Below are 21,498 nucleotides of genomic sequence, written 5' to 3'. Positions count from 1 at the left end.
CTTTTTCCTGCAAAACAACTGGGTAGATATCTTGGATGAGTCACCAGTGCAGGCATCTGAGAGCACAGTAAGAAATAGGTTGATAATGATTCATACAAGTCTTGTGTTGTAGCTCATTCCAAAACATTGTCAGACTTTGGGGGCATCCACGTTCGATCTGATTTGCAACAGTAAACAGCAACGGTGGTGAAAAGGACGAACAGAATGCTAGGAATGGGTGGATCACAAACAGATCGGAGAAGGTTGTCATGCCGCTGTACCGGGCCATGGTACGCCCTCACCTGGAATACTGTGTCCAGCACTGGTCGCTGTACATAAAGGACACAGTACTACTTGAAAGGGCCCAGAGAAGAGCGACTAAAATGGTTAAGGGGCTGGAGGAGTTGCTGTACAGTGAGAGATTAGAGAAACTGGGCCTCTTCTCCCTTGAAAAGAGGAGACATGATTGAAACATTCAAGATAATGAAGGGAATAGACTTAGTAGATAAAGACAGGTTGTTCACCCTCTCCAAGGTAGAGAGAATGATAGGGCACTCTCTAAAGCTAAAAGGGGATAGATTCCGTACAAACATAAGGAAGTTCTTCTTCACCCAGAGAGTGGTGGAAAACTGGAATGCTCTTCCGGAGGCTGTTATAGGGGAAAACACCCTCCAGGGATTCAAGACAAAGTTAAACAAGTTCCTACTGAACTGGAACATACGCAGGTAAGGCTAATCTCAGTTAGGGCACTGGTCTTTGACCTAAGGGCCACCGTGTGAGCTGACTGCTGGGCACGATGGACTACTGGTCTGACCCAGCAGCGGCAATTCTTATGTTAAGAAAGTGCCTTGGTTTTTCATCTGAAAATATGAGACTGGAAGTTCAGGGCTGGATGCCATGGTGCAACCATGGACTGCAATATATTTCCTCCATGGCTCTTGACAGGCCAGGTGGTCCATTGCATTGTATCTCACCCAAGGAGGGTGATCTTGTGGTCCTGGATTGGCCAAGGCGTCCTTGGTATATGGATCTAGTATGCCTACAAGTGCACAAATGTCTCTAGCTCCAGGTGTATCAGGACTTGCTCACATAGGGGCCAATTGCTGTAGAAGATCCAGGTTGCTACGGTCTTACGGCACGGCTCTTGAGTGCACGGCACTAGCCAAGAAAGTATATTAAAAAGTGATCATTATCACCATACTGAAGGCCAAGAAACCATCCACTCTTTCAACATAAACCAAGGCATGGGAGATTTTTCAGCGCTAGTGCAATAAGGAGAATCTGGAGCCCAACAAAGCCCCAGTATCATTGGTACTGGCCTTCCTTCAAGAGGGCCTTGTCAAGGGATTAGCAATGGCATCCCTTAAGGTGCAGATGGCAGACCTGGCTTGCTTTAGAGGCTGAGAGAAGCAAGTCTCCCTGGCTGCTCACCCAGAAATTATTAGATTCTTTAAAGGAGCCCTGAAGCTCGGGTTGCCAATCCGAGATCACTTACCTTCCTGGAATCTCAACATCGTGATAAGAGGGTCTTCAGAGGGCCAGTATGAGCCTTTGGAGGAAGCTTTTACCATCAATTTAGCAGCCAGGATTAGGATTCCCAAGAAGTCTTTGTCTCTCCTGTGTTAATATCAGAAAATGTATGGGGGGGTCACGTGATGGCAGGAAGGGGGTCACGTGATGGCAGGAACATAAACGGACGCCTGAACGCGAAGCTCCGTCCTCCCTACACCATTCTGCTCCCCAATCGCCTGCCGCCGCCAGTACTTTATTGATTTTCTGCGGCTCCTGCACTTCCGGGTTCGCTCCCGCCGGTCTGAGGAGCGTTCGACGCGTGACTTGCGGTGGCGGCGCGGGGGATGCCGACAAGAGCGCCGAAGGCCCCAAGAAGCAGCGTGGCACCGACACATAAAATGGCAGGGACCCAAACAGAGGTGACGGAGATGCCGGCGGAACGCACCTCGGATGAGGTGCTACAGGTATCCATGCGGAACTTATCCCAACTCCTGGATGACAAGCTGGCTAAGCTGCATGCTTCAATGGACGAGATTAAGGATGTGCTGGCTGGACACGCGACGCAGATTCACCAGGTGGAGGAACGTGTTTCGGCACAGGAAGACAGAGCGGTGGTCGCGGATGGCAGGATTGATTCCTTGGAAACCCGAGTGTGTCAATTGCTTGAGAGAGTGGAGGACCAGGAGAACAGGGCCCGCAGAAAGAACCTCCGTCTGATAGGGCTCCCGGAGTCAGTGAAAGATTCTGACCTTCTCCATGTGGTGGAAAGATGGCTGCCGAAGGAGCTGGGTCTGGCGGAGCAGGCTGGCCCTGTAGTGGTAGAGCGGGTCCATCGTGTTGGCCAACGTCGCGATGGAGACGGGCCGGGCCGCCCGAGGCCGGTGCTGGCCAGATTCCATAATTATGCAATCAAAGCGCGCCTGTTGGACCTGTTCAAGAAAACCAGATCTCTGTCCTATGAGGGGGCCAAGATTATGCTATTTCAAGATTTCTCCACCAAAGTTGCGGAGCAGCGCAGGGCCCTTACGCCGTATTGCTCACAGCTGGTCACGAGGGGAATAAGATTTGCATTTCTTTACCCTGCTAAGGTGAGACTAACTCATGAAAATCGGACTGTCACTCTGAGCACGGCGGACGATTTGAAAAAGTTCCTCGAGAAGCTGCCGGCACCTTAGGAGTGCTGCTGGGCGCATGTTGTGAGATTTCTGGTGGATTTTCTTCTATCAAGCTGTTTTGGTCATCCGACAGTGTGGTGTTGATTTTGTTCTACCCGGGGTCGCTGGGGGCATTTGCTTTGCCTCCGCCTGTATGAACTGCTTGCGTGGCACGACTCCAGTCTATGTAGTCTCCTTGAGTTAACAGAAGCCATGCTGCCTTGACTTCCATCGGGAGAGGGGGACCTGCACTGCAAGGATTTCTGGCCTCTGGACACTTGGTTTGAGAGTATGATGAACGCCTGTCTGAGAGTTTTGCCAGTTTGATGTTTATGCAGTTCTTTTTGCACTGTTTTACTGTGTTTTACATATACCTGGGCGTTGTAACCCTTTGGAGTTTTTGTGAGGGTTCATAATCTAACTTTCAGATGGGAGGCTGGGTGGTGGATGGGAGGACGAGAGGGTTCGTGTGAGAAGGGAGAGAGTGGGATGGAGGTAGTGCTGGGGTGTTGGATGTGTGTGTGGGGATTGATTGGTTTGAAAATGGATGAGATGCGAGGGGGAACTGGGGGTAGTGTTGGGGGGACGAAAGAAGACGGGATTGGGGTGGGAGGAGGGTTTTGGTGGGGCGGGGTGGGGGGTGGAATGCACCTGAGGTCTCTGATCGGTAAAGTAATGATAATTCAGTGGGTGGCGAGCTGGTTTGGCTGGGAGACCGGCGCTGCTGCCCCACAGGCCGGTTGTCTTTGGGAAGACTCACTTCTTACCAACTGCTCTTGTGAGTTCTGTTAAGATTGCCAGCTTCAATATTGATGGCTTGCACTCCCCGGTGAAGTGCAGCAAATTACTTCAATACTGTAAGAAATTAAAAGTAGATGTTTTAATGCTGCAGGAGACTCACCTCAGCGTGTCAGAACATATTAAACTAAAGAGAGACTGGGTAGGGGAAGTCGTTTTTGCTTCCTATAACTCCAGACAGCGAGGTGTTGCTCTCCTCTTCCATAAAAAGCATCCCTGTAGTATGCACAAAGTGATCCAGGACCCCGAGGGGCGATATGTGATATGGGCTGGAGTTTTCCTGGGGAAGAAGTATGTGTTTTGTTCTCTTTATGCACCTAATGTATACTCTCATAGATTTTTTTCTGTATTAGTAGCGGCTCTGATGCCTTTTTCTGAATACCAATTGGTCTTAGGTGGGGATTTTAACATTACTGCAGACCCACTTGTTGATTGCAGGCCGCCTAAGCCTCGATTGAAAGGGGGCGACCACAAGGGGGTGAATTTTGTGATGCAACAACTGGGTCTGATTGATGTATGGCGCACACTGCGTCCTACTGAATCTGATTTCACTTTTCACTCTCAAGTCCATGATGTTCACAGTTGCTTGGACTATCTGCTGTTGGCTCCTTCTCTGCTGGCGGGTATTCCACGAGTGGTGATTGAAGATGGTGTTTTGTCAGATCACCACTTGGTTTGGCTGAAGCTCATTGATAGGCCGGGGGTCACAGGGGTCGACTATTAGTTGGCGTATGAATCCCACGCTCTATGAAGATGTTGAGTTTAAGGATTTCCTGGAACAACAATGGGATTTCTTTGTGAACGAAAACCCTGCTTCTGATGTATCTGAAGTGATGTTTTGGGAGGCAAGCAAGGCGGTCTTGCGAGGTAAAATTATTGAGTATACTACCCGCAAGCGCAGAGCCCAAGATAAGACACTGTTGGCCGCGCTGCTTGGGAGTTTACATGCTCCGAGTGTCACGTCAGCTCGATCTCAATATTTTGACCTACGTAGGCAAATTAATGATTTATTGGCAGATAGAGCCCTTAGAGATATTAGAATGTATAAATATCGCCTACATCGCTGGGGCAACAAAGCGGGAAAACTGCATGCTTCTTTGGTAACCTCAAGGGCTCCGAAGCGTATTATTTCAAAGATTCGGGCGCCTGATGGTAGAGAGATAACTGCCGAAGTGGGGATACAACAGAGTTTTGTTAATTACTATAGGGCTCTGTATGACCGGGGGACTTGTGACACTGCACAGAGGACGACTTTCTTTCAGGACCTACAGATTCCGTCCTTGGGACATGAGCAGCGAGAGTTGTTAAATGCCCCGGTGCGAGGGTTGGAAATTCAACAAGCTATTTGGGCTCTAAAACTGGCTAAAGCCCCTGGGCCTGATGGGCTGGGTTCTGAATATTATAAGTTGTTGGGGGCACATGTGGTGGGCCCATTTCAAGCCCTATGTGGGGCTCTTAGTAGAGGCGACCTGCCTCCACATAGACTAACTCGCGCTAACATTGTGGTTCTACCGAAACCGGGTCGGGCGGAAGATCAGCTGGGATCCTATAGACCTATTTCTCTGCTCAATCAAGATATCAAGTTGTTTGCTGCTATTATGGCAGCTCGCCTGGGTCGGGTTTTGCCCAGCTTGGTTCATTCGGACCAGGCAGGTTTTGTGCTGGGCCGCTATTCTTCTGCTAACGTGTTGAGGGCGCTTTCAGTGCTGCAGAATCCTGGACTTGGGCAACACCCGGGACAGAAGAACGCTCTTATAGTTAGCCTAGACGCGGAAAAAGCGTTCGATAAAGTGTTATGGGATTATCTTTTTTGGGTTCTTCCTCAGTTCGGCATTTTGGGGAGCTTTCTGACTGGGATTCGATCATTATACGCTCATCCTACGGCCCAGATCCTGATTAACGGGGAGCTTACCTCCTCTTTTGAACTCGAGAGGGGGACGCGCCAGGGCTGTCCCCTCTCTCCGATGCTCTTTGTCTTGGCGCTAGAGCCCCTTGCGGCTAAGCTACGTCAGAGCCTCGATGTGCGAGGTATTCGGTTGGGTTCCCAGGAATTTAAAATTAATTTGTTTGCGGATGATATGCTCATCTTTCTGGGAGACGCTGAGGAGGGGGTTCCTCGATTAATAGATCTTATACAGAGATTTGGAGCCTTTTCTGGGTTGCGCATTAACTTTGATAAGTCGGAGGCTCTGGCGATCCGCCCCCCATGTGCTCTGTGGCATGATCCTTCCTTTCCCCTGCAATGGTCTAAGGGTATGCTTAAATATCTGGGAATATATCTGCATGCGGACCCGGGGGTGGTTTACCGGAAAAACGTACTTGATAAATTAGATGCAGTCTGAGCTTTGTGTAAGCGGTGGATGGAATTTCCCCTCTCATTCCTGGGGCGCGTTGCCCTTATTAAAATGGTCCTTTTGCCGAAGCTCCTGTATCCTCTACAAATGGTGCCCCTTTGGATCAAACAAAAAGATGTGCAGGCTTATAGGGGGTTGTTTCGTCCTTTATATGGTGCTCTCGCCGGGCGAAAATTGGCTATAACAAACTGATTAGGGGGCGCGAGCAAGGAGGTGTGAACTTGCACAATTTGCGTCTTTATAATGTTGCTGCTTTGTTGAGATGGGTGCATGAATTATGGACGGGTGTTGACAGGTTTGCTCCGGCTGGATTCTGGTACCTTTTGTCAGCTCCGGTGTCAGTTTTTAACCTCCTGTGGCATGGGGCGGGGCCCTGCCCTTCTATGCTTCGACCCTTGAGAATGGCCTGGGGCTGGTGGCGGTCTTCATTGGGGGGAGCGGTGGGACTTTCGCCTTTCACTGAATTGGTGGGCAACCCTAAGTTTCCTGCTGGATCGTTACATGCATTTTTTGCTTCAGTTCGGACGTCTGGGTGTCGTTTTGTGGGGCAGGTTGCTGAAGTTGAGTCGGGATCGGTTCCCTCTTTTCTGGCGTGTCGGGACCGCTGGGGTTGGACCGCAGGATCTCTGTTTGCATACTTGCAGCTGCGTAGCTATTGTTTGGTGCTTCGTTCACCAGAGGGCAGTTTACCCACTTTCACTTCCCTGGATCAACAGTTTTTGTCCGCCCCGTCTGAATTCAACACGCTCTCGGAGTGGTATAAAGTGGGGAGGGAAAGACGGTCTGGTAGGTTTCTTGATGCTATGGCAACGGATTGGACTCTAGCTTTGGGAGAGCAGGTTACTGCCGATGAATTAGTTCTGTGTTTTCAGGAATGTGCCTCTGCCTCCCCTAATGTGAGTCTACGGGAAGTACATCTGCAGATTCTGCACCAATCTTATTTTACGAGATGTAAGGGGCGAAAGATGGGGTTATGGCTTGATGACTGCTGCCCCCGTTGCCCGGCTCGCCGGGACACCTTGGTACATCACTTTTTGGAATGTTCACATGTAGGGCCCTTGTGGATATTTGTGCTTCGGGAGCTGGAGAAAGTTATAGGATTATCTATAGACTGGTCTTATAAGACGTTGCTGTTGGGTGTCACAAGTCCCCTGGTGGAAGCGGGTGTTGGCGAGCTTGGAAGGCGCTTTCTTTTAGTGGCCTTAGGAATCACAAAGAAACTAATTCTTCGTTACTGGATTGGCACCACGCGGCCAACAGTCCAACAGTGGCGGGCCAATATGTCTTTGATGGCTGGTTGGGAGCGACAGCACCGCCGGGGTGTTGCAAGCTGGAAATCTAGGACCTATTTGGATTATTGGAGTTCCTTTTAGTGCTGGTTAGAGATCATGGGTGCTGGGGGTGGGTGGGGGGCTGGAAGGGGTGGGTTTCACTTAAAATTGGATCTGCATGGGAGCTGATATGTTGTGGATTTGTCTATGTTTATTTCCTTTTTACTTGTACCCTTGACTTTTGTACATGATGTCTTTCTTGGATGGTTGCATTTTGTATTTTCTCGTATGCATTGATCCTTTAATAAACACATTTTCAAAAAAAAAAAAGAAAATGTATGGACATTAGATCCTCAAAATTGATCATTAATATGTTTGAAATATTCTGGTCAAGCTCTAAGGCAGATGAACATAAGAATAGCTTTACTTAGTCAGACCAATGGCCCATCAAGCCCAGTAGCCTGTTCTCAGGGTGGCCAATCCAAAAACCCTGGCCAAAACCCAAAGAGTAGTAACATTCAGTGCTACCGATCCAGGGTAAGCAGTGGCTTCACCCATCTTTCTCAATAACAGACTATGGACTCCCCCCCCCATCGGAAATTGTCCAAACCACTCAGATCGCAGCAGGGACACCGACTAAGCATCCCACTGGCTCACCAGCTCCTACTTGAAACTGCCCGGAAACAATCCTTCTCTCAAAGCATGACAAAACTGTGGAATCTGCTCCCCCAGACATTTGAGCTATAGATAGCCTTCTGGAAAGTGATAAAAATCATATTGTTCTTTAACCAATGCATACCCGCCCTGAGACCCCAACGACCAGGCTTTAACAATATGCAACTAAAACTGGAAAGCGGCAAAAACCAAATTGTTCTTGAACCAATGCATACCCGCCTTGGAACCCCAATGACCAGGCTTTAGCAGTATGCAACTAAAACTGCTCACTAAGAAGACACATTGCCGATTGCAGGACACTGTTCTCTGTGGGTACCTTCCCAACACCTCAAGGTCCCACTAGGCTCATGTCTCCAGTTTGGGTGAGAATATACTGCTGTCAACCTAATCCTTGACTCAAATATGTGGAGAAAGTACTCTAACCAAACACCTCCAGTTCACTATGATTGCATCTCTATATGCCTAGATTTGAATACATTTCGAGTACAGTAAGTTATGCTGCTAATATATTATGAATAAGCCGCTATATTCCTTACCTTTATCTCTAGTAAAATATGAATGTACCCTTAAACATATGCTTTGAAAACACTGTAAATATATCGATGTAATAGGCTAAAAATCGAAATAAATAAATTTCCAAAGCCCTTTAAGTCCCAAAACAACTAATGTGGACTTAATGGGTTTTAGAAATAAGCCTTTCAGTTGACTGACAACCTGCATTTCCTTCATTTATGCCAAAGCAGTCTTAAAACATTAGTGACACAGTAGCATTTGTGGGCCTCATAAGTGGGCATCTGTTATGGAGATCCGCAGAGCTCTAACATGTTCAGCTCTTCTGTTTGCATCTCATTGTTTAGAAAAGGATTCCCAACAAGACAGTGGGTTTAATCTAGTCTGCAGAATCTCTTTAAGGTCTTGGTCCTTATCTCCCCACCTTCCCTAGTATATTTTTATAGTCTCCAGGTTGCCTTCGTAAAAAGTCTGAGCAAAACCTGAAAAAGGTCAATTGCTAAGAAAAAAAATATATTGCTTAGCAGTCTTTTCTGCTTTCATGTTAAAGGCGACCTGTAACTAAGGAAACCCATATGTGAGAATATTCAATCCTGCTAGTCGTCAGAAAATCAAGTTACTTGGTTATAGCAAGTGTTCTCTGTGGACACTGAGATAGCAGTCCTCACTTAACCCTTCCACCACAACTGTTCCTTGGACCTGTAGTCCATCCATTAATACAGTTAACTTAAACATGAAAAATGAGCCTGATGAAAAGAAATACTTACATTGACCTAATGCAGGGTATCCAACTTAAATTTGGGTAAATAGATGACTCGGATTTTTTCTAAAATCCAACAAGAATTCTTCATAGAAATATCAGTTGAAAAGAGATGCCAGTTAGGGCATCAATGAAAATACAGCAAAGAATAACATCTCAAGTTGAAGAAAGCAGGGCCACCTTAAACTATTGGGTAAGACTCATCTTAGGTCTTGAGAATTTAAGCCATGAGCACGTTTTACCAGTATGAAGAAATAGCCATTTATCCATGTAAGTGGCTTTGGGATATTTGTAGCTATACATAATGCGTGTGCATGCAGACACACAAAATGAGAAAAATTAACACACAAGACTGTACTACTTAAATATATAATGTCAAATTATGCATTTTTTTTGCAGAAGTGTTCTAGACAGGGTGGTTGGTGTTGGGGTGATCATAATTGAAAAGCACTTTCCAAAACTCACTCAGTCCTTTTTTTGTTGTTGTTGGTGATATGATTGATTTTTGTTCATAAGGGCAAGATTCGTTTAGTGTAGCTTACTCCTCTGCCAATATTCATTGAGTTGACTTTGTAATAAATGCAAAACTCACTCAGTCCTAAAGCCCACTATCTGTGGTCTGACGTGCCGGAAGCGAAAACAAATATGAGCAATGAGGGGCAGTGCTTCTTAGTTAATTTTCTGAAGCTAATAATTTAACTGAAAATACATGAAATTGCAAAAGGCAATTAGAAACAAGAAAGAAAAATGTGAATAAGAGTCTACAAAATCAGAAAGAAGGGAAAGAAATCTTTGTTGCATGCAGATATGATGATGGGCCTCCCCGACCAACCACACATGGTAGATCAGCATTAAGCAAGTATGCAAAGCACACAGTCTTGTCAGATGATATTAAAGGTAATATTGTTGTAGAAATTTTATGTCGTTTTTCTTGTTTTATTTATTCCAGTCAAATCTTATGAAATTTGTTGAGACATGAAACTTGGATAGATTTTACATAGTGGTAACTTACAGCCATAGGAAGCTTATAACATTATTACTTTTAGGCTACTTTTAGCTTATATTTCATATTTCATTTGACTTATTTTTGCATTATTTGAGGAGAAAATATTATGCAACTTTGATGTTTTCATCAATGCATTTTGATGTTGAAAATGTTTTTTGCAGACTTTTTCAATCATCTCTATTGAAAATCAAAAAGCGATAAGGATTCTTTTCTTCTCCTACATATGGCTGTCAACACACCAAAGAGAAGTCAACTAAGGACAAACAGTGGTAGAAGCCATCCAACTGGAGCAACATACTTTATTTGACGAACAAGTGATGGTTCCAAGGACCAAGTATGCTCTTCGACATGTTCATCTCTAGCCTGTCTATCATGTTTTCATCTTAATTGACTCAAAAAAAGATGTCAAATGGAGGAGTGCCTAAAAAAAGAGGCAGATCGTAAATCTGGAATACAGATAGAGAAATAGAATGAATGATTACACATATTAAAACTTTGAAATACAGGCAGTCTCATTATGGCTAGGACAAAAGTGTTCAATATTATCTTCCACCTAAACTTAAAATGTTCAAGATATAGAAAGAAACCAGGCAGAGCAGCAAACTTCTGTTCTGTGCTTTGAAGGGCTTAGAGATAAAGAATAGTAAAGAAGATGAGAAGCAGGAAATAATTACAGAACTTCATTTGCACAAATTGCTGGCAAAGAATCTTTTTCTGTTCCTAAAAGATACAACTGAACACTATCTGCAAATTTTGACTTGCAGCAGAATCGGCCACTATTAAAATTATGACTGGAGAGATCTTCTAGGTTTGGTAAGTATGGTTGTACAACCTTGCTGTTGTAAAGCAAAACAAAAGTAACATAAAAATATGCACGTGCATCACTTGGATCAAATGAAGTCATTTCAGCTTTGTTGCATTATTTAACTGTGCTTGAGAATTGTCTTTATGGAAAAACTTGGGCAAACTCTGTGATTCTTCAGTAATGCGTGTTCAAGCCAGAATAAAAACAGTATCATGATTGTGTCCTTCCTAGGTTCTTGGAGAAGAGTGCGGTGTTCAATAAAATAGTTCATATTTTTCCACTTATATGCTATATGCCACTGGTTAGAGTTTTCAGCTGTATTGAGAAGGATCTACAAGCAAAAGAGATTTTAATTTTGCCTGCCCAGTATTCCAACATTTTTAAAGATCATGGTGGTGATTTTATTTGGGGGAAAACTTGGAAATCTTATGATTTCCAATTGGTTTAAAAGCTTTAAAATACAGGAGCAGAAAGATTTCCTATATGACAGAGCATCCTAATGAAGTCGATGTAAAGACTGTTTAGAAGCAGGAGAGAGTTTACATTTCATTTTTTAAGAAAGTCATCTGTTTTCCTAGTTTTTGCCAAGAAAAAGGATGTTGAAAAACTGCTGAAATTTTTCACCATACCAGATGATGCTAAGGACTTCTATAACAATGTGGTGTTGGCTAAAGAAGTGCAAGGGAAAGACTTGGAACCTGACTCTTCTGATGATATGGAACATTCTTTGGCAGAAATAAACTATTGGTTTTCTAGATTTGATTTTTTCCAGCTATTAAATATGAAAATATTGAGTCACATTCCTATTTTGGTGTTTTAACTGTCCTCACAGCCTATATTTAAATTAATACTGGTGATAATTCTCAAATGTTTAAATTCAATAAATACTGTAAAGAAAACTTTAAAGCTTTTTTTTCTTCTCAAAACTGCTGCTGATGGACTCAGTGAGTTGTGGAAAAGTGTTCAATTGTTATCAAAATCTAAGGGAAAGGGGGAGACTAGATGCATGAAAGTTTAATTGGGGGTTGGGGGCAGAAGTTATGCTTGATACCTTGCACTGGCCTTGGACAGGTGAAGGACTTGGAATAAACCTTGTTGAGAGGAGTGTAATGAATGAGAAAGAACAGAAGGTGACAACTGGTTAAACATTTTGAACCAATTTATTGAATGCCCTGAAAATCAAAATTTGGGATTTTGTCTGGTTTGCTTAGACAGTGGTAGCCAGTGGAATTTTTCCCACATATCAAAATGCGTTTACTTGGTCTAGGCCAGGGGTGTCCAATGTCGGTCCTCGAGGGCCGCAATCCAGTCGGGTTTTCAGGATTTCCCCAATGAATATGCATTGAAAGCAGTGCATGCAAATAGATCTCATGCATATTCATTGGGGAAATCCTGAAAACCCGACTGGATTGCGGCCCTCGAGGACCGACATTGGACACCCCTGGTCTAGGCACTGATAAAAGTGTAGCTATTGTATTTTAGGCCACTTGAAGGCAATGCACTAATGTTTTTTTAGAAAGTAACTAGGACATGAATAAATGTGCATAAATCCTACCTAGCAATATATAGACAAATCTGAGTTGCTGTAGGCTTCAAAGGCCAGAAGAGTAAGACAGATAAAAATTGAATACCACCCCCAAATTTCTAATCGGTAGAATTTTGTCTTTGTGAAAATTCATAGTATTTCAGTGTTTTTTCCTGGATTGATTTTCAAATTTATGGAGCTCTAGCCAGGATCTTACCCCCTAAAAACAAGCATAACCTCTCCCTGGTCATCGTCTACTATTACTAGTAATCATTTCGAAAGCACTACTAGACATCAAAACACAGAAGAGACAGTCCCTGCTGAAAAGAGCTTACAGTCTAGTCAAGACAGACAAACTAGACAAGAAGGTGCATCTATACACTGTGCTCAGTTGGGGGAATTAGAGGGAATGAGAAGACAGATACTGGTGCTTAACAGGAGGGTTGGAGTTTGGAATTGAAAGCATCTTCAATGGTAACAAATTGAATGCCAGCAGCAAAAAGATGACATTGACTTATGTAGCTATAAATGCATGTACTAGGGTGGCATGTGATATGGAGATCAAGGGGCCTACTAGAAGACGAAATGCCCTCCCTGCTAGAAAGGATGGGGACTTGATATGTGGTGTTAACCTTCCCACTGTCCTGTAGGTGTTGCGGTAACAAGCGATCACCTAGGGCAGTGTCTCTCAAACTTTCTTAGCGCTGGCACTAAATGGAGCAAATGTTTCTCGTGGCACACTAAATGGAGCCATATATTTTTATAAAATTGCAAAACCAATAAAAACCAAATTTGAGAGTTATTTATTTAAAGTTATTTAAGCTATGTATGGGTAATTGTAACTGGTGAAACTAGGTAGAATAGAATTGCTAATCAATGCGATGGATGTGCTTGTTTTTGAGTTCAAATTAACTCAAAACGCGGCTCAATAGTCAACAGGCACGCATTTCATCATCCACCATCTGCAGCCATTCTTTTTTCCATTTAATTTCTGTCAGAGCTGAAAATCCAAGTTTACAAAGATAAAAAAAATCCAATGCATTTATTGCTTTGTTGCTCAAGTTAGAATAATTGCTGCATAAAAAAATAAAACTAAAATTTCTTGTTAGTTTTCAAGGACCAATCCCATCAAAGAATGATGCTTGTATCCTTACGCACACGTTTATAGTCTTGCTTATACAATGTACACGTCATCTATTCTAGTGTATACTTCTGAAGGGAATTTATCAAAATAAAGTGCAATTCTGGAATCTCTGGTGGCACATAGTTTGAGAGACGCTGATCTAGGGTATCAAATGCCTTAGTTAAGTCCCCTGTGTTAGCAGTCAATAATAATAATAACTTTATTCTTCTATACTGTCATAGTCAGATGACTTCTAAGCGGTTCACACCGAAGAGAGCTGGACAATCAGCGAATTACAAAATGGAAATAGTGAAAGTACAACATATTACATAAGAAATAGACAGAAGGAAAATATAAATTTAGTGTGGCTTCTGTTTAGGAGATAAATCTGACAAACAGTACAGTTTTAATTACTCTCCTCAGTTTATACATCATGGTTGAATATACATTACCTTAACTAAATCTTGCCAGTGATTGACATCAAACTAGAGAAGCCACCAGAACAACCAGTAACTGAGAGTGGCTGCTCCTGTTAACGTGCCCAGCATGGTTCCGATTGGCCAGTTTCTTCTAAACATTACTCTCATTGGCTAGGCAAATGCCTACGTTCTGTAGGCTGAATAATCAGTCAAAAATCATTATAAAAATCTTTATAGTGTGTGGATACAGTTTACTTGGATTTTCCTTGTGGGGGAGAAAAATGGGATCACATGTCTGGTTTCATGTCTTCAGACTGCATGGTATAGTCTTAAGATAAGAATGGGATTTTTGTCTTTTTTTTATTGCACTTTGAGCACAGACTGTGCTGTTATGTCATTGTTACAAACTGGAAATAACGTGCTGAAATGTGCAATTTATTTTGGCTTCCCTGTAGGTGGTAGCAGAAAAGCGCTATAGAAGACAAGATAAAATACCTCACTTCGCACATGTCAGGAAACATGATGAGATGAGGTAGGGGTAGGGTTTTTCTATTGATTACAAGAGGATGACATTGCTCTGCAGTGCTAAGGTGGTGTCTGCCCCTCCCGCCATTCCACTGCTGTTTAGACCTTCAATATGGCCTTTCTCTCAATTTCAATGCACTCATTTTTATGTTCTGCTCTCAGCGTTGATTAGTCAACATGCAGGAAGTCCTTGCTAAGAAAAACACTTAAAAAAAATTGTGTTTTAGGAGGAGACCTCACCTTTCATAGCTTTAAACGATTATGTGAATGTTTTAGCGATATCTAGAGCCTGGCCTGCTCTGCCCTCTGCTTAATCTGACTCCCTTTGCCCTTTTCTTTCATGGGACCAAGTGAGGCTCACAACCCTGTACTCCAAACATTTATTTCTCTAAAAATGTGAGGGAGGTGTTTTAACTGTGGTGCATTGTTTTCCAAAGTTACTGAACCAGGTCTCCTTTGGCCTATTCCCCTGGCTAGACACATGTTTGCTCTCTGACCTCCTTTCTGTTACACATCTGGTTGTGGAGGGGAAGAGATGCTGGTCCCTATTACACATTACCACATCTCCTCCGTTGTTCACCATTTGACTGCTGTGATCGCTCTGCTGTCTTTTCTCTCTTCACATCCTTGTGACAGGGGTTTTGCATGCAACCATGTCAGGTACCCAGTAAAAAGGTCTGCTGAAGCTTCGATTGTCTGTCTGGGGATGGGGCTGCAGGATGCCTCTTTTGTATTACCTGATTGTTGTTTTAATAGCCTGTGCTCCTGTTTATTGTAATCATTTCCCTCTTCTGGAAGACCCTTTCCTTCCTGTCCCACATGTTTGTTCATACTCTGCATTTGCTGTCTTTACCTACAGTAGAACAGGCTCGACTCTCTGTTGTATCATTCAAGTTGCTGGATCTTAAAATAATGAAAGGAAGCTTCCCTGTCCACTGAATACTCTTCGGATATGTCTGTCTCTGGCTCTACTGTCCCCTTAGGTAATAGCGAAATAAGTGTGAATATAGTATTGTGAATATCTACTGTATGAACACAGCAGTCTAAAACAATAAAAGGTCATCAAACATTTGTTTTGCAATTGTTTCATTTCCATTTGGGCCTCAATTGATCCACATCCAGAACAGAAATTTTAGGAAGAGTAATAAGATGAAAGACCAGAATGATTAGTTTTGTAGTGTTTGGAAGGGATATACGGTGTGTGCTCTTGAGTGATTCAGTTCCTTATGCTGGTGTGGTGTTTGTATTTTATACCTTTTTAAAAGATGATATATTAAATAATTAAGCAATTTACATTTTAGAACGTGAAGACACACTTGTGTTACACAGGTTATGCACCTTAATAGATAATGTATGTTTTCATTCAGGATGTAAGATGTAGTAGAATATACATTAAAATCAATGACTTAAAAACTTGGAAAATCTAGTCAAAGGTATGCAAAATAATGTGTTTGGGATGCTGAATTTCAAACAAGTCACCCAAAGGAAAAAGACCTGGTGGTTACCATCTCTGATGATCTCTAGGTAAAGAGCTGGTATGACAAAGCAGTTGCAAAGCCAGTAGTTTTTCTGTCAGTATTGCTGTTTTCTCCTACCCTAGAAAATGACATGGGAGCAAAGTTTGTCATAAGAACATAAGAAATACCGCTGCTAGGTCAGACCAGTGGTCCTTCCTGCCCAGCAGTCCGCTCACGTGGCGGCCCTCAGGTCAAAGACCAGTGCTCTAAATGAGTCCAGCCTGTCCTAGTGAGCTGTCCCCACCCCATCCCTGCAGACTCATTTATACAAGCCTTGAACACTTATGATTTTATTTATTTTCTATATTCAATTTTCGATACCTTTCTCCCAGTGGAGCACAAAATGGTTTACATTAATTTATTCAGGTATTTAAGCATTTTTCCCTGTCTGTCCCAGTGGGCACATAATCTGTCTAATGTACCTGGGGCAATGGGAGGATTAAGTGACTTGCCCAGGGTCACAAGGAGCAGCGTGGGTTGGAACCCACAACCTCAGGGTGCTAAGGCTGTAGCTTTAATCATTGCACCACACTCTCCCCTTTTATATTTACCGTATTTTTCACTCCCTAAGATGCACTTAAATAAGGGTGCGACTTATGGAGTGAATACCCACCCCGTTACCTTTTTTTTTTTCATTCTGGCGCCCTCCCTCGCTGGACGCAGCTGCCTGCCTGGTCACTGCAAGCAGTGACCGCTGCTGCGGCTGCCACTGAGTCCTCTTCTTTTTTCCTTGCGGCAGAGCAGCGCACAAGGCTACCTGCCCGGCCCTGCGCCACTTCCCACAAGAACTCACTCTGCCGCAAGGAAAAAGAAGAGGACTCAGCAGCAGCCATGGCAGCAGTCACTGCTCGCGGAGACCAGGCAGCCGTGTCTGGCAAGTAAGGGTGCCAGAATGATACAAAAGGTAACGGGGGAAGAGGGGGGCCTGCCCTGCTGTATTAAAAATAGGTATGGGGGAGAGGCTGGGGCAGGGGCCTGCATACGGGGAGGCCTGGGAGGAAGGAGGCTTCCTGCCTGGGAGGGCTGACTGCCTGGGAGGGGGAGGCCTTCCTGTCTTGGGGAGGCTGTCTGGGAGAGGGGGCTGTCTGGAAGGAGGGAGGCCGGCCTGCCCGCCATGTCCCCGCCCGCCAGTCAGTCACTAGGCCTGCCTGCCCTGTGCCCTGTCCCGGTCTACCACTAGACCACCAGAGGGGGACAGGGTACAGAGCTTGGCAAGGAGTGTGGGGTTGGGTGCAGAGTCTTTCAGGGAGAATTTGGTTCAGAATGTTGTTTTTCTCATTTTCCTCCTCTAAATCTAGGGTGTGTCTTATGGTCAGTAGTGCTGCCCGATTCACGATTTGAATCGATTCACCGATTCACTTCCGGCGAATCGATTTGATTTTGTAAAAAATTGCACTCACCGATCGTCTGCCCCCTTGCTAGAGACCCGTTCGGGCTTTCCCTCTGCCATCGGAATCCTTCCATCTAATGTAACTTCCGGTTTTGCAAAACCGGAAGTTACACCATAAGCAAGGACTCCGGTGGCAGAGGGAAAGCTGAGTGGACCTCTGGGTGCAGAACGGTGGCAACAAGGTGATTTTTAATTGGTTGGCTGGCAGCAGATGCTCGCGCCTCATCTTCCCGCATCATGCTCACGCTTCCCCCAGAGCCCGGCAAATGCCCCCAATCCACCACCTGCATGCACTGCTTTTGCTGCTGCTGCTCAGTGGCGCGCGCCTGCTCTTCTGGGTGATGTGGTGCTGCACGGGGGCTCCCGAGGAGCGGTGCGAGCACATTGAAAGTGCTGCAGTGTGGAGACGCTTCTCACTCGGCTTTTGTAAGGCCCTATCTTCTGCAGCTCACAGGAAAAGTGTATGTCCACTGTGCGAAGCGCCAGGAGCTCTTGGTAAGTGCCACAATGCATGAGTGTTACCCTCTGTCAGCCAAATACTGGGCTTCTGTGTTGGGAGTCAGAGCTGGGGGGAGAGGAGAGATGGACTTGGAGTTGGTGGACTGGAGAAGGAGAGATAGGGAGTAGATGGATGGACTTGGGGGAGGGAGAGATGAACTTGGGGTAGAGGGGAGTTGGGGGAGGGAGAGGGGAAATGGGGGCGTGATAGAAGAAATAATGGATCTTAAAAACAGGAGAGGGAGAGAGATGGTGGACAATGGGATTTAGGGAGGGAAGGAACAGAAAGGGAGAGAAGTACACGGGGGTGGGGGTAGAGATACTGGATAGGAGGGTAGTTGGGAAGATAAAGGGAGAGCTGGTGGAACCTGGGGTGGTGGGGAAAGAGGGAGAGATGCTGGATGAAAGGGTAGTTGAGAAAAGGAGAGATAGTGGGGTCTATCGCTGCAGCTGCGAAAGAAAGGAAAGATGCCAGACCTCTTGGGAGGGAAGGGAAACAGAAGGGGAAGACAGAGATAGAAGATGGATGGTTAGCACAAAGAAAGAAGGAGATCCTGGCGTTATCAGAAGACAGCCAGAGCCTGGGACCAACAAGATCTGAAGGGCTGAAGGCTGTTGAACAAACTTGAAGGGCTGAAGTTAGGACCCAAAGTGGTGAACTGGGTTAAAAATTGGCTGTCGGACAGACGCCAGAGGGTGGTGGTTAATGGAAGTCGCTCGGAGGAAGGAAAGGTGAGTAGTGGAGTCCCTCAGGGTTCGGTACTGGGGCCAATCCTGTTCAATATGTTTGTGAGTGACATTGCTGAAGGGTTAGAAGGAAAAGTGTGCCTTTTTGTAGATGATACCAAGATTTGTAACAGAGTAGATACCGAAGAGGGAGTGGAAAATATGAAAAAGGATCTGCAAAAGTTAGAGGAATGGTCTAATGCCTGGCAACTAAAATTCAATGCAAAGAAATGCAGAGTAATGCATTTGGGGATTAATAATCGGAAAGAACCGTATATGCTGGGAGGAGAGAAGCTGATATGCACGGATGGGGAGAGGGACCTTGGGGTGATAGTGTCCGAAGATCTAAAGGCAAAAAAACAGTGTGAAAAGGCAGTGGCTGCTGCCAGAAAGATGCTGGGCTGTATAAAGAGAGGCGTAGCCAGTAGAAGGAAGAAGGTGTTGATGCCACTGTACAGGTCATTGGTAAGGCCCCACTTGGAGTATTGTGTTCCTTTTTAGAGACCGTATCTGGCGAAGGACGTAAGAAGACTTGAAGCGGTCCAGAGGAGGGCGATGAAAATGATAGGAGGCTTGTACCAGCAGACGTATGAGGAGAGACTGGAAGCCCTGAATATGTATACCCTAGAGGAAAGGAGAGACAGGGGAGATATGATTGACGTTCAAATACTTGAAGGGTATTAACGTAGAACATAATCTTTTCCAGAGAAAGGAAAATGGTAAAACCAGATGACATAATTTGAGGTTGAGGGGTGGTAGATTCAAATGTTAGGAAATTCTACTTTACGGAGAGAGTGGTGGATGCCTGGAATGCGCTCCCGAGAGAGGTGGTGGAGAGTAAAACTGTGACTGAGTTCAAAGAAGCATGGGGTGAACACAGAGGATCTAGAATCAGAAAATAATATTAAAAACTAGTATTTTAGCCCGTTACATTAACGGGTGCTAGAATATATGTCTATCTTTATTTCTGTCTCTCTCTCCCTCCCGCTGTCTTTCTTTCTGTCTGTCTCTGTCCCTGGCCCCCTTTGTCTGTCTTTCTGTGTATTTCCCTGCCCCTGTGTCTTTCTTCTTTTCTTTCTGTCTCCCTTCCTCCCGCTGTCTGTCTTTCAATCTGTCTCTCTTCCTGCCTCCTATGACATCATCAGAGACGCGGCAGAGCAAATCAGGGCAGTAGAAGGGCCCGAAGCAGCGTGTGAAGACTGCTGCACACGCTGCTGGAATCGTCAGGTTCGTAGTTGGGACCGTGGGAAGGGAAGGGGGGGCACAGGACTCGGGTCCCGGGCGGCGGGGTCAGCGCAAGAGCCTGGGCAGAAAGTTGCTGGGCACCTCGGGTCTGTCGTGGAGGCCAGACTAGCTCCATTTCTCGGTTCGTCCCGGGGAGGGGGGGGCAGGAGGCGCTCTTTGTGCCCCAGCCATTCGGAGGGTGCATATGAGTAGCCGGGAGGCCTAGGCGGTAACGGACTGCGGCGGCCCTCTCCGAGTGACACCAACTCTTGCTTCTCCTTTTCTGTCACTCCCAGACCGCTGCCCCGCACCCTCTGACGACTATGGTACACTTTTATTTTCCCCCTCTGTTGCTGCCTCTAAATGTCCCGCCGCTGAACGCGCCTGTCGCGTCTCTAGCGCACCTTTGGATCCGTAGTAAACGCGCATGCGCACTCGTGCCGCCACATCCTGACAGATCAGGATCAGGGAACACGCGGCAAGAGTGCGCTTGCGCGCTTATCGTTTTATTATTATAGATTGAACTAAGGCCAGTACTGGGCAGACTTGTACGCATTTGGTGAAGGATGGGCTGGGGAGGGCTTCAATGGCTGGGAGGGTGTAGATGGGCTGGAGTAGGTTTTAACGGAGATTTCAGCAGTAGGAACCCAAGCAAAGTACTGGGTAGAGCTTTGGATTCTTGCCCAGAAATAGCTAAGAAGAAAAAATTTAAATTGAATCAGGTTGGGCAGACTGGATGGACCATTTGGGTCTTTATCCCAGGACAAGCAGGCAGCATATTCTCACACATGGGTGACATCACCGACAGCCCTGCAGCGGACAGCCTCGAAAACAGACTTTCTTGAAGATCTTTCTAAGAGCTTCCGAGTGCTGCACCGCGCATGCGCACGTGCCTTCCCACCCGAACTAGGGGGCGCGTCTCCTGTGAGGATCCTCAGTTCATAGTTTTCCGCGGAGCCGAGAAGACCTGTTCTTTTCAGCTCTGCAGCACTTAGCCCTCTCTTCACCGCGGCTGTTTCTTATTTTTTTGTAGTTTGGTCGCTGTGTATTCTCTATCGTGTTTCTTTTCAAAAAAAAAAAAAAATTAATTACATTTTTTTCTTTGTCTCCTTTTCGTCGGGTCGGCGGGCTTTGGGCCTAGGCCCAACCGCTCGCATCTTTCGACACGGACATTATTTTTTCTATGTCCCGGCCTCTTACCGGGTTTAAACGCTGCCGACCCTCATTCCCATTGTCTCTCTTGTCTGGGCCCGAGTCATTCACCTGAAGATTGTCACTGTTGTTGGACTCTTGAGTCTCGGGTTTTTTGTCGACGGTGTGCCCAATTTCACCAACTTTTTGGCGGTATGGAGCAGCCTTCTGACAAGACCTCGGCCCCGACGGCGGCCCAAGTCTCGAAGGCCTCGACCCCAACTTCGATGCAAGCCCCGGTCTCGAAGGCCTCGACCTCGACTCCGGCTTCCATCCCTGCAAAGCCCTTGACATCGTCAGCTTCGATCTTGAAGGCTTCAACGATACCTCCTATGAAGATGGCCTCGCTGGGTAAGTCTCCTGTCTCCTTCAGGTGCCATTCCTAAGAAGCCTCCAGAGTCCTCACGACCTCCTTCTAAGCGTGCCTCCAAGAAAAGGGAATACTCATCTTCGAGGTCGCCCTCTTTGGAGCGCACTGCTGCACCTATGAGACCGGATCCGTGTGTCTCGGTGTCCATGCTCGAGAACATGTTGAA

General features: G+C 45.5%; 1 protein-coding gene across 3 annotated transcripts in view; it reads left to right on the top strand.

The window, feature by feature from the left end:
- Positions 1-15,504, top strand: part of RAB41 (RAB41, member RAS oncogene family) — an 87,785-nt gene extending 72,281 nt beyond the window's left edge. Inside the window, exons 7-8 of one of the 3 annotated variants that reach the window (XR_004539396.1) lie at positions 10,181-10,832; positions 11,056-12,073. Coding sequence is in view for 2 of the 3 variants with exons in the window: in XM_033943930.1 (XP_033799821.1) it covers positions 10,181-10,276 (96 nt within the window). In the remaining variant the exon portion in view is untranslated. Of the gene's footprint in view, positions 1-10,180; positions 12,074-13,943 lie in introns of those variants that run through there. The other 2 variants (XM_033943929.1, XM_033943930.1) reach the window with 2 other exon arrangements.
- The last annotated feature ends 5,994 nt before the right edge of the window (positions 15,505-21,498 follow it).

Source organism: Geotrypetes seraphini, chromosome 5 (genome assembly GCF_902459505.1).
Source record: "Geotrypetes seraphini chromosome 5, aGeoSer1.1, whole genome shotgun sequence".
Classification (NCBI taxonomy): Eukaryota; Metazoa; Chordata; class Amphibia; order Gymnophiona; family Dermophiidae; genus Geotrypetes; species Geotrypetes seraphini.
The sequence above is the reverse complement of the archived record's forward strand: the minus strand, read 5'-3'. Positions and strand labels throughout refer to the sequence as shown.